General features: G+C 38.1%; 1 protein-coding gene across 1 annotated transcript; it reads right to left on the bottom strand.

Moving 5' to 3' along the window:
* Positions 1–5,935: 5,935 nt before the first annotated feature.
* Positions 5,936–13,368, bottom strand: LOC145769389 (claudin-7-like). Its single transcript, XM_082581009.1, has 5 exons — positions 13,265–13,368; positions 10,490–10,646; positions 8,852–8,943; positions 7,600–7,794; positions 5,936–6,208 (listed from the first exon to the last, which is right to left on the bottom strand). Exons 2-5 carry the CDS (start codon positions 10,629–10,631, stop codon positions 5,966–5,968), a joined length of 672 nt encoding a protein of 223 aa, XP_082437135.1. The 5' UTR covers positions 10,632–10,646; positions 13,265–13,368; the 3' UTR covers positions 5,936–5,965.
* Positions 13,369–13,712: the final 344 nt, after the last annotated feature.

Below are 13,712 nucleotides of genomic sequence, written 5' to 3'. Positions count from 1 at the left end.
TATTTCACATCTGAAAAACATTTACAGTAAAAGTCGATGGACCAATGAACCTGTGGCCCAGCTTATCCCTCATTAGGCTACATCTTGTACAACCCCAGCGTGACGCTTATGAACAGAAATTACAACAGAACATATAAAACGATGAATTGGTCTGCCCTGCGCGTTCTGCTTGGACTTGATTCCAATTCACAAAGTTTTACTAAAATACCAGTCATCATTATCATCTTTCTTACTTTATTATCCGTTTGTCACATTGTTTGGTTTTGTCAATCCTACCACACTGCCTTTGTGAGATAGATTTTCTTATATAACAATTTTCTGACTTTGTCAATTACAACTTACTTGACGTCTTACAACAACAGTTTAGTTTTTCTTTCAATTGTGTTGTTGGTATATCAGTTTAAGAAAAAATGCAGACAAATAGATTACAGCGTCAGGTTTCAACCAAAAGTTTATTATCACAAATTATACACTGTGGTACTTTGAAGAGAAGTCACATGAAACTGAAATATTAGTGTTTTTTTAAACTTTAAAAGTGTTTTTTTAATTAAATGCCCGATAAAAAAATGATTTAACCCACGCCTGAAATTTATGGTTTAAACCTTTTTGTATCGGTTTTACCTAATCCTTCGATATAGGCTGCCATAGTTTTTAAAACAGTTTGGATTAAGATCGTAATTATTGTAAAAGCTGCTTTAACCAACTTTAACAATAGACCAATTTTATTACAGTTATCATGATGTGACACTTCTACTACATACATGGGCGTCCGCACATAGGGGCAAATGGGGTCAGCTGACCCCCCCTGGAAAATTGTTAGATGAAAAATAAAAAAGCGAGAACATGCAAAAATAGGCATGAATTCAATGAAGCTGTTCGTAACATTGAATCATACAGAAAAGAACAATCAGCCACCAATTTAGTAAATCAGTTCTTGAATAAAAAGTGAAGTCGACGTGGGTCTTTGCCGAATTTTTCAACCACTTTTTGGATGAACGAATTTTTGTCCGAGTTTATTCGGCTTCTGTGGACACTCATCATACACAGCCCGAATAGCCTGTTGTCAGACATGGTTGATCTGAGCCATGTTTTGACCCGCCTCATTGTGCTGAATGATCTTTCTACCGTACAAGTAGTGGCGGGGAGGGTCAGTAATGTTATCATCGCTTGACGTACAGCTGGAAAAAGTTCCATATTTTTCACCAAGTCCACAAATTCCAATTCTTCCTGGTCTTCGGACTGAGGAAATTTTCCTTTTATGGTTATGTCATACCACGACATGGTGTCCTGCTGAAAATTGTCAAAGTTGTAGAATTGGTGTATGGTTTTGACCAGGGCTTTGTAGTCTGAACGGTCAATTTTCTCCATCTGCGCTGGATGCAGTCGGTATAGCATGAATGCCGGCATGTTCGTCTCTGGGAAGCGGCTTTTCAGAGACTGGATTAAAGAGTCGATGTAAGGAACGTAAATGGAGCGGCAATAGTATTCCTCACTGGTGCCACCAGTATTTGCTCTGAATACTTGACGGACACATTGCCGTGGGACAGATATGGTGACACCGATCTCTTCGGCTGACTTCAATGCCGCTGTATAAATGTTTTCTGCAAAAAGTGTTTCTGTATTTTGCCGATGATCACAAAACATTGATACGAGTTTGTCAATGTGGTTCTTGACACCTAACATGTTCAGTTGGACTGCCTGAAGGGCTTGGGTGACAGGCTCCAAAATTGATGAATACTTAGCGATGATATATAGCGTTTTATGTACATGTAAATGTGCATTTAATAATAAACCCAGAAAAAAAAAGGCAACTAAGAAAGTACACGATGCTGTTCAGAGCCCCACCTTACTATGTTTTTAAGCATTGGAAGTTTAACTGCGAGGATTCACTGAACTACTAAGTCGGTCCAATACAAACCAAACATAAATGGGAAAATAAATTCCTACTATACAGTATACGCTTGCTGTTCAATTTCTGTAGTTTTTTGACAAACGCAGTTACAAGTATATGGTGATTTGTGGTTCGTAGATATCAGAATAATTGATTTTGGGGATTAGTGCAGAATGCTCAAATCTTTTTAGGCTCACTGCAAATGTCAAATCACCACTATAAGCTACTGGTAAACTGCATTAACAGCTTGCCACACTTCTACCAGTCCTTGGCAGATTGAAACTAAGCTATTTGAACAATCGCTAATTTTCAAATTTGCTGTTGATATAATCACAACTCATAACTTTTTTCTGTGTATGGTTTTAAAGATTATAGACTCCCAAATACCATCGCGTATTTGAAATGCTTCTTTTTTTCTGTTCTTACCTTCCTTTGCTATCTCTTCTTGGAACTACTAGGTAGAAGCAGTCGGTCGCTGCGGAAACCACACAGTTATGACAAAATAAAGTGCATTATTGCCCCAAAAGTATAGATTATACCTTACGCAAGGTTCACTTGAGCACGATAATAGTAGCCCATGCAATAAAACGATTATATAACTCTGATAATTTTTGCTCTGGCCAATTTTGATAAAAATCCGTAGAAATGTAAACACTGATAAAAATGATAAATTGTCTGCATGGTGTAATGGTCAAATTTTCAAAAATTTTTTGCATCCGGCCGAAAGGGCAGAGTGAACCCACCTTGACCCCCCCTAGCCGAAAACCTGCGGACGCCCATGACTACATAGGCCTACCTACAAAAGCAATAAATAGACCGATGGCCTTTGTGCAAAAAAATTTAGCGCGTTGCACATTTAAGATAACATTTGTCAACACAGCCATCCTTAAATATAAAAAAGCAAACTCTGTGCTGACTTTAATACTCCCTACTCAAAGTTTTTTTGCGCTTAAACTTAAACCAATGTTCTCTTTATACTAGTTCTATTTTGTTTAGATCCTTGTCATCACCCTACCTTCTTCTAAGTCTGTCAATACAATAGAAGAAAACTTAATCGCCTTTTGTCCGGTGAGAAAGCGAAGTTATGATGGCCCTTGAAATAACATTGACGTTAGTAGTCGTGCAAGTGGGAGGATCATGTTGTAATCATATTTTCTTCTTTGTTCAACTCTATGCTTTTCTCAAAGTATGAAAAAACCTCATCTTCTATGGACTGGTGCATGACAAAAAAAATATGCTTTTGTACGGGTTGTAGTGAGGAACAATATACATAGAACGTAACTTGGTTGTTTTCAAGGTGAAATTACCATTTGAAGATGTTAGGATAAACAAATGTTTTCATGAGACGTATACCTTGCTATTTCACAAAGCATAATAGAGTTAAACAACATTTCTCTTATTTGTGTTGTAATTGTTTAATTGTATTTCAGAAGAAAACACCAAAACTCTCTCACAATAAAGCAAGGTATCCGATATCGATGTAAACCAAACCTAGTACCGTTGGGGATAAATACTGAATTGTCGAGTAAGGAGAAACTTTCTATTTTAACTTTTAGACCTCACAAAGTGTATTTAATTTCACTAAAATAACGCTATATTGTTAACAAAAAAAACGAGTAGAAAATATTGTAGTAGGATTAAACTTGTAATCGGTTACTTAGAACTATCTATTTCTTTAACAACTGGATCCCAGCAGGGGGACAAGTAGACAAGGTTTTCATTATGCAAAGCCTTTGACACTAACGAAAGTGGAGTGGCCAGTTCCTTTTAATCGGTCATCTTTCCTTGAGCAGTTATGCCCATCCAATTTGTTACACCCTGAGTAAAGGTAAGTGGTGTTTTTCAACAACCAACTTACGTTGGGTGTCGAATCCGGATTGTACCATTGGAAAAAGAGCGCCTAATCCGCTGCGCCATCTCATCGCCTGCGCCATTTTATTGAAAGAAATGTAGAAGACTAAAATTAAGCAAAAAGTGACCAAAACAAGGTAAAATGTGTCAATTTGTCGCCGTATGACTCCCCGTATTGAGATGAATAGAAATGGCAAGAAATGAAAACGACATTAGCATCAGGCAAAACTAACATCAACATTCGAAAAGGAATTATGAAATGCTATATCTGGACTACGTTACTTTACAACAAAAAAAACACTGGACATTGTCATTACAAATGGTAAAATGACTTGAGGCATTTAAAATGTGGATTTATAGAAGAATGCTTAAAATTTCATGGAAGGAAAAAAATCACAAACAAAGATGTACTATTTAGAATGCAAACCACTATGGAAATTGTACAATTAAAACAAAAAAATTGCAACATTTTGATTACATGATTTGTAATAATTCTACTCAAAGACAGCTATTAGAAGGAAAAAAATAAACAGGAAACAAAATAAGGGCAGACCACCAAGAATTTGGACTGATGATATTAAAGACTGGTCAGGTCTTCATTACAAAACTGCCATAGTAAAATCTTACAAACAAGAGAGAAACTTGGCGCTTTATTGCCTCCAACCCTCGACGAGAGGAAGAAACTTAACGATGATAACTTTCCACACCTCACTTCCGAATTATTTTTTCCGGTTTTCAACGTTCCTATTGTCGCTATATTTACTTCAACTAAACTGTACAGTGGTGCTTTTGTCCCAACTTTTTCCCAATTTTTTTTTATAGAACTTCTAACGTACTGCTTGAACAATTACACCTTGTTTATAAACAAATACCATAATTTAGTTAAAACGCTTTTAAAACGTATTTTTGTCGTCTTTTTATTAATTTTGCATGCTTGCCAAGCTTCGCTATCCATATTGTCATTCTTGTTTGCTAAGTGGTCGTCATTAGGAAGCCAATAAAAAAAAGGATAATTAGTGGGGTTTGTCGTATTATTCAGTTTAAACTGGTACAGGTTTAAAATATAAAGTGATTGTGAGAGTTTCATCTTCGGGCTAAGAAAGCCTCCTAACCTTGGCAGTGCTGTATTCTTGCAGAGTCTTTAAACCACTGCAGCAGGCCCAGTCACCGAGATTGAGAGTAAGTTTTCCGCTTGTTAAGTATCTTTGTCTGCGAATTATTCCTTCCCCTAGATGTCGCTCAGTGAAAGGTTGCCCATGAAATGCATTGCTCAGGCGTATTTCCGGAGAGTTGAATCAGCGCTCCCCATTTCATCGTTTGCAAAGTCGAGCTTCTTATCAACAGAGAACTACCCAGCCGGGAGCAGGACAACGCAGGGATAAAGCATTCAAACACAATAAAGTTGAAAATTAGTCACAAAAACTGATCACATTAAATAGAATAAATAATTTACTTGTTGATATGCGGTAGATCAACTAGCAAGTTTTTAAGCAGAAAAGTTTGTATGAACATAACTTTACGCACCAAGTAGGCAGTTTTAATATCAAATCTTTTTGTTATTGAGGTGCAAAAAACATTTTGGAAGGTATTAATTACACCACAGGCCCACTGAAGCTACATCCATGAGGCAAAGCAATAGCTTGAAGTGGTTAACTGACTATTTTCAACACGTAATAAATCTACTTTTAATGAGAAGTCGAATTTGGCATAACATTTGTGGTCTCATGCTTTGCAGCTAAAGTTGCAAGTTCAATCGGTAATAGCCTAGGTCAGTTAGCCTACCACACTAACGACAGTTCATAGAACGAAGCAGTTCGTTGATGATCAACGCTAAACTGTCAGTTGGCGTGTTTCTTTAGCTAATTTAATTTTTTATTTTTGGACCACATTGTTTGGGCCATATATTTGGGTGATATTTAGCTTAGCGTTAATTTATTTTTTGTGGTACAGTGCCATTGTTTCGCATTGATTTTATTATAGGCTACTTGTATTATAATATCATCACAACAGACGAAATAAAAGTTTTTTCTTTCTCTCTCTGTGGAAGAAAAGAAAATTATGTCTACACAGGATAATAGATTATTATCGTTTGATGACTAGATAGCAAAACAGAAATAGCCTATTTTACAAACTTAAAATCCGTCAAAGAGCTTATTGACACAGTTGAGCATAGAATATCCAGCAAACGTAGTCTTAGAAGCAATAAAAGAAACATTTTCTTGTTCACACATATTCAGTGTTGCATATAGTTTGAAGGGTCTTCCTTGGAGATCGATAAGCGGGTCTGTACAGTGCCACGTCATCCATATTCCCTCCTTGATATCGACTCCCTGAAGCCAAGCAAACGCCTCCAACAACACAAATAATCATGGCAGTCCAACCCACAAACAAACTGGAGCCGTAAACATATTTTTGTCCAAGACCGTCAGTTGACAACTTCGAGTTTCGATTGTATTTGTACAGGATCTGCGCAAAGTATGATAAACTTGAGGTAAACTTAAATGAAGTAAGTTAGCAATTTGTTTCAAAGTTTTATTCTGAGAACGTAAATTTGCCACAGTAGCATGCATCAAAGTCAAGAATGGATGCTATAACAAACATTGGTTAATATTATATTAGCACAAAATAGATAGATAAATTCTTTTTGCTCTGGGAAAATGCGTGTTCTTTGTACTACGATTGTTAAAAGCCTACTAAATGAAATTTTCAAACGGGAATTAAGCATTAAAATGCGTAAACTGAACATTCAAGAATACTTTAAAAAAAAGATACCGAATAAAATTTGTTTTTAATGACACTGGCAAGGGCCAAAGTCCACTGTTTCATTTATTTTTCATTTTTTTTTAAAATGACCAAAAAGTGGAAAACTGCTCGAGAATACGTCACTGTCGACAGCAATAACAAAAGCCACGTTACCACATTTGACGTTTTAACATCAGATCTGATGTTTTGAGCAAACTGTGTGATGTTTTGATGTTGAAATCTGATGTTTTGACGGACGTACATACATAGCCTACAGTTAAATCGTCCGCAGTGACAACTTTTGCGCGATCAGCTGATTGCTAGTGTATAGTGACGTAGACTGTACAATCGCACGCTTCGCTGCTCACACCCATTCCCGCTTTGAAAGCTCTGACAAAAGTACGCGCGGAATGCTGATCAGACCGCAATGGGGCAAAATTTTATTGAAAATCGTTTTATGATAGCATGACACAAAGAACGTGAAAAATCGCCAAGTCAGGTTTTTCCTTTAGTATCCCTTTAAAGCTTGCAGGCTTGCTGCTTACCGATGTCAGTTGTCAAAGCTCCATTAATGTCTTCACGAAATACAGTATGGTTATGTACTAGAATTAGCAATCAATTTAAGTTAAAATTGTTTAAAAATTAAGCGCCTTTTTTCACTGTGATGTTCTGTATAAGATAAATGAGACTGGGGTAAGTTTGTCCCATTTTTCGCCCATAACTTATTTCGAAAGTTAATGTTTTTGATTAGGAGAACAAAGAATACCCTTCTGCTATAAGATACAAAAGAACCACCTTCACTGCAACAAAAGCTGTATCATTAAATACAAGTTTCCAAACCTGGCTAATTCTACAGTATTTACTTGCTTTATTTGCTGCTTAGGTGACAGCTTAATGTCAAGCTAAAAGCAACAAAATGTGGCCAATAAAGACCACTACAGCCTATTGCAAATGTGGCTAATAGAGTCTGTTTAAATAGTACATATGGCATCATTATTTTTCTTTTCTTCAACACTCCTGATGTGACGTTTTAACACCGTTTCGCTACTTCTTCAAAGACTTTATACAACACTTGAACACTTGAACAGCTTCTTCAGGCTGTCTCTTTCACCTACTTGCTGAGCATAGTAAGACACAGCCGCGCCAATACAAACTCCGGAACAGATCCAAAGACCACCACTTGTCAATGCTATTCTTGCTTTGGTCTTTGGGTCGTTACGAAGGCAGGAAGTACAATTCATTCCAACCAGTGAAGCCAAAAATGCCAGAAAACCAACAACGATTGCTGAGCAACACAGGCCTCGCACAGTCTGAAAACAAAATGGACTTGTCATTAATCCGCGCTACAAAACTACATAAGGTTAGTAGCCTACAAGTGATGAATTAACGTTCAACATACTGTAAATAGACGATATAACCACAAAATAATAAATAACGCATTTGCAAAAAATATTCCTACAAGAAATGGCAATTTGTGCAAGAAAGCAATGTTGCTATGGGAATCGACGTCAAGATTGAGGCAAAATTAAACTTTAATACACCAGGGTAAAGACGTACCTGACAATAGGAGGTCTTATCGCTCTGAACAGCCAACTATAATATCTGAATCTTCCTTTGCTGTCAATTTCTGACATGACTCTATTTCGTTCCAGAAACGTGCCTATTACCGCACTGTTAGCTCAGTGGTAAAGCATCCCACTTAAGGTCAGATGGCGCGAGTTTGGCTCTCGGAGTGTGCGCTTGAGCAACGCATTTCAGGAGTTATTTCCATTTAGCGACAACTAGTGAATGAAATGGGCGTAGTTGCTGAAGGAAAGGCGGCCGAGAGAAAGGAACTGGCCACCCTACTCTCGTTAGTGCCGAAGGCTTAGTCTAATGAGAACCTTATCTTCTCGTTCCCCGATGCTTGGATCAAGTATGGGACCCACCTTTACCTTACTAGTGAATGAAATAATTCTCCGGCAACAACTTTTTAAGAATCGGAAACTCCAGTCTGTTTATCTCGGTAACCAGCTTTGCGTCAGCGTTCAAAGCCTCTACAAGTATGCTAAAGTGTTAAACTACCACAAATAAACTATCAAGGCTTTGTCAGTCCAAGGATCAAAATTCAAAAGTAAACCAACCAGGTAATTAAACCTCCTTCTACAGCTCCCCTTTCCATTCCAACACAAATTAGATACGACACGATTTTGGATAATAAGCTCTATCCTTTTTGGCTCTATAAAATAATATGCCTAGTTTTAGGGGTAACAGAACCGCATTAAGAGCACTAGATGCCCTAAGCTAGATGACAAAAATGGCTACATTCACCACTCAGGTCAGCCAAGATTAAACTTATCGTGTTGTAGCCTATAGTAACGTAGGTACCTGAAGCATAGTTGGTAACCCAATGAAAAAATCACCATGATTTTCACATTGCCACTGGCCTGTGGAGTAAGTCACACATTTTACCCAAATTCCTGAAAAATAAAACAAACGTTTTAAATCAAAAGCATCATAAAGCTACTGTATAATGAGAAGTGACACACTAAATTAATGGCTTGAACCAGTCACCACAACTTCTGACGTTCTCTCTCACCAGCTCAGTGACCCAGTGGTTTTGCCTTCGCCTCTGGTGCTGAAGGACATGAGATCGAATCTAGGTCATGTTAAACCAAAAACTTTAAAAATGGCACCGATTATGTTCTTTCTTGCATAACGCAGTGAGAATAAGTCGGGTAATAATCTGGTTCTGGTGACACTGCAAACCTGATAGAAACTAAAAAAATAAGACCTGTCGCTGAAAGACCTTAGCTGTTGTAGAGCGATGATAAGAGATGGCTATCTCTAGTCTTCGAGGATGATGGTCTTCGCAATAAAATAAAATAAAAAAGAAAGAAATAAAATAAAAGTTAACGGTGAGTTCTTAAATGACTAATGAGTCCAATCCTGGCTTTAAAAGTTCGGTTACATTTGGGACATTTTGGATCCTTTGGGAGAATTGGTTGTGGGTGTAATTGTCGTTCTTTTCTTTATATTCTTTTTCTTTTGACCTTTGAAATGTGCTCTTCTCAAACGTGGCAACACCTTCATGTGGTGGATCTCCAAAGCAGCCTATCTTCTGCAGTTATCTCCCAGTTTGTGTAATTAATATTGCACCTTTTAAGATTACTTTTTAGTGAGTCTTTGTACCGCTTCTTTTGTCCACCTACCAAACTATTTTACCTTTAGCCAATGCTTAGTAAGCGAAGCGCCAAACCTTACTGCACCACTTCTGCGAGTATTGGTTGGAAGTCAATAATTTGAGCCCAGTACCAATAAAATTTTCAGTCCCAAATCAAAACACTTCTAAGAAAAACGTGCTAAATCCAAAGAATATGCGGTGTTTTTTTTATTCTCTGGCTCTTGGGAAGTAACGGGCCCCAAAAATCTTTCCGGGCCCTGGTCTAAAAGTACCCCTTGACCTCCTTGTTAACGCTAAGATATGGGGCTATATAGGTTGCGATTCGGCCACGTTTGTTCAATAAAAGCTTTGTTGTTTTCTCAAATGTTATCTTGGAAGTTTGCTATATTTGCCTCTGTGTTGTCTTTTATTGCGCCATTTCTTTTTTAATTTGCTAGAGAACGAAATATTGTAAGTTTGCTACCTTTTGTGTTAAACTAGTAATTATCTCGGAAAAAGTTGTTACTCTATATACTGTACACAACCCCGAAAGGAAAATTTACCAGGCACAATTTTAGCCAAAATATCGTAAGCTTACATTAAGATAACTAAGTTTGAAATTATCATTATCAGAGCTTTGGGAAACGTTATTTCTTTCTATACAGACAACATTTTAAAGTCCCCCTCTGAAATAGGGGTTTGTTATAAAATTTTAGGAAAAGATGAACTAGCGATACCTTACCACACGCTTCAAAATTTAGCTCTACAGTTCTAGTTTATATTATTTTATCAATCAATTTCAATTTTTTTCAAATTTTACTTTAGGCGTTTTTGTGTCTTTAAATATAAGATGATATCTTTACCTTCGTGTCTGATGATGGAGTCTAGAAGCTCGTCGGATGGATCACTTTGCTTCCACTCAGGCAAGAGAGTGGAGATAAGGATACATGTTCCTCCTAAAACTCCTACCACACTGCCTACCATTTGGATAGCTCCAGCTACCATGTTGTGTAGTAACTTCTATAGTAAGAAAACGTTAAAATGCTCTCACTCTTGGCTACCAAGCGTCGGGTGTAAGCAAGCAAATTACATCCTTGTTTACAAGTGAGATGTTCATTTTATTATCCAGCATAGCCGATCATCACAACAGCTTCAAGTTGTTTGTATGTAACATAACTTTAGTACCGGTAACTAATGTTAATCTATTCTCAATACAGATTAACAAAGTTATTTGCTTCGTCAATGACTATCATGGCTGTCACTTTGTTGTGGCGATCACAGCTGAGTTTGTGCCAACCTACTATACAGTATGGGCAATGAGCTACCCTAGTTTCTTAGTTATAAACCAAAGCTGCTATACAAGTAAATCTTAACACACGTTTGCTTTTTAAATTTGTGTAAGGGGACGTTTCTTGACATCTTGACAGCTATTCTTGCTGAACAATTCCAAATGGAAAAACTGCACCATGAATTTTGACTGGAATTTTATTGACAATCGCATGGTACAGTTCCTCTTGAACAGCGATATTTATGATGCAGCAGCTGTACAAGACCTCAGTAATCCATAGCTATTATATATTTTTAAAAGATTTTAGCATTCAGAACAACCGTTTTTACGTTGATTCAACATATTCAGACATAAAATTAATTTCCAAATATGTCGATGCAATAGCGTGCATTGTTTTAAACCTTGAGAGAAATGGTTAGTCAAAGAAATCCTATTAATTTTACATGCTTTATTACTATATTTTATAGGCTACTTTAAATCAACGTACAACAATGTTACAGTATCTTTATCACAAAAACGCGAGTCGTTAAGCTGAAGACTGCTTTAAGATCAACACATGGCAAAAAGTCTAATGTGACAAGGCCACTAAATGAAAACATATCGTTTTGGCAGAAGAGATTAGCAAACTCAATACAAAACAGCCTGGATAAAAATCCAAGCCGTTGGAGAAATCTATTCATTGTAAATGGCTTTGTAGGCTCATAAAGTAATCTTTTGAGTACCCAAAATTTGTGGACAGGGCCGTTGAAAGGATAATTTGGGCCCGGTGCCAATGAGATTTTTGGGCCCCAAATCAAGACATTTTTATAAAAAATTCACCAAATCCACACTATACGCGAGTGTTTCACCAAGTTCCCCGGCCTCTTGGATAGGGTACGGGCCTCTAAAATCATCCAAAGACCGGGTCCAAAAGTATCCCCTGGGCCATTCTGACAACGCTACTGGTTGTGGGTTAGGGTTACCATAGGCTATCATGGTTAACCATGGGTTAGGCCTACCATGGTAGCCTAATACGACAGTTCATGCATTTAAATCAGAAGCCACCAAACTTTTTTGAGAACAGGCCAAGTGATTGTGAGAAGAGATGCTTGCGGGCCGGACAGCCGCTTTATTCAGTACAGTCTGTAACTTGTGGTGGTGCTTCAAAAGAGTGAGTGTGATTTGTCCAGCTGTAAGCAACGATTGACACATTTGGTTGCTGCAGGCGAATGGGTTGTGAAGAAAAAAGCTCATTATTTTATCACAAACTTCGATATATATCTTTTAGAAACAGCTATTTTCATACAAAAGATGTAAGGAAGGGAAACGCCTCACGCCAAACTGTAGGCTTATAGTGCTGCCGATTAAGCTATGCTTTTCCAGTCGGGTGCCGCAGCGCACATGCAGGAAAATTAGATATCGGCCTTAACGACACCATGCGCATAATCACTGGATGCCTGCGTCCAGCACCCACAGGCTAATTACCAGTGCTTTCAGGCATCGCCTAAACAAAACTATGCGGAGAGAATTCCACCGTACGACTCGCATTAAAGGCAGAGGTCAATAATTGCCATCTCCTCCACACTGTAGGCTAGTTCTTGACGCACAACAGCTCACACGTCAACGCCTGCCTTCCAGGCACCCTTTTTTTCGACACATTGTGGCGCTTCAAGAAGATCACTTCGACCTTATGTAGTCATAGAGAGACTCAAGGGTCTCAAGTTGTCAACCTCCACGTGGTGAACCCTGGATTCGACTGATGACAACAAACCGACAAGTAGCAAAGAGAAAGCAAAGCTTATCTGAAGCAAACAATTCAGCGGCATGGAAACACGGGCCCAGGAATGGAACGAGCTGCCACATATCCCTCCCCAGTTTTCAATTATACCAGCACTTTCCATCCTTCCTGGAGCAGACCTCTCAAGAAAGGCATGGGTCACATTGAATAGGATCAGATGTGATGTTGGCTGCACTGGAGCTAATGTGTTTAGGTGGGGGTTGCATAATTTGCCGACATGTGTCTGCGGAGCGGTAGAACAAACAATGCAACACATACTCCACGAATGTCCCATCTTACGGCCCCCAAGTGGAATTACTGGTATTCGACAACTGGACCCAACTACCGTATCATGGCTGCACGATGAGGCATTGCCAATCTAAGCTACTACAAGTCAAACGAGAGAAGAAGAATAAGAATAGAGAGACTACTGGGAAACCATCTCACGGTCCGACCAGTTCCAAGTCACACCAGACACTAAACTAACACTTGGGTCAAACCTGCCAAGAAAAGAATGGGTGACTTTGAATTGCCTCCGAACTGGTGTTGGTCGCTTCAAACACAACATGTTTTTTTGGGGTTTGTGCAACTCACCAGCCTGTGTTTGCAGTGAACCTCAAACAGCACAGCACATCATAAATCATTGTCCAGTGTTCCGACCTAGAGCATGTGGATCGCATAGACCCTGATATGAAGACATTACACTGGTTGCAGCAATTGGGAAATGTTGCCTGAATTGCTGCCTCATAAGCAAGAAGAAGACAAATTCTACTGTAATAAGAATAAGCTGTGTGTTTACTATTATTAGTCTAAAAGTTAAAATTCCCGACAAAGTTATAGTAGTAAGTTGGCCTAACGAGTGACCATTTCAACAATAAAGCTTAAGAAGTAAACAAAACGAGATAAATCGAAGAAAAATTTAGCCTATGGTTATATTGTTGTAGTCATAGTTTTCTAGTCGTAAAGAAAATTTTACGACTAGACCCAAAAAATCTTAAATTTTGGTTGACTGCATCAGATCATATCTGTCACTGCTCTTGGT

The sequence above is a fragment of the Aplidium turbinatum genome, chromosome 4 (genome assembly GCF_918807975.1).
Source record: "Aplidium turbinatum chromosome 4, kaAplTurb1.1, whole genome shotgun sequence".
In the NCBI taxonomy this organism is placed as follows: Eukaryota; Metazoa; Chordata; class Ascidiacea; order Aplousobranchia; family Polyclinidae; genus Aplidium; species Aplidium turbinatum.
This window is presented reverse-complemented; position numbering and strand designations above follow the sequence as displayed.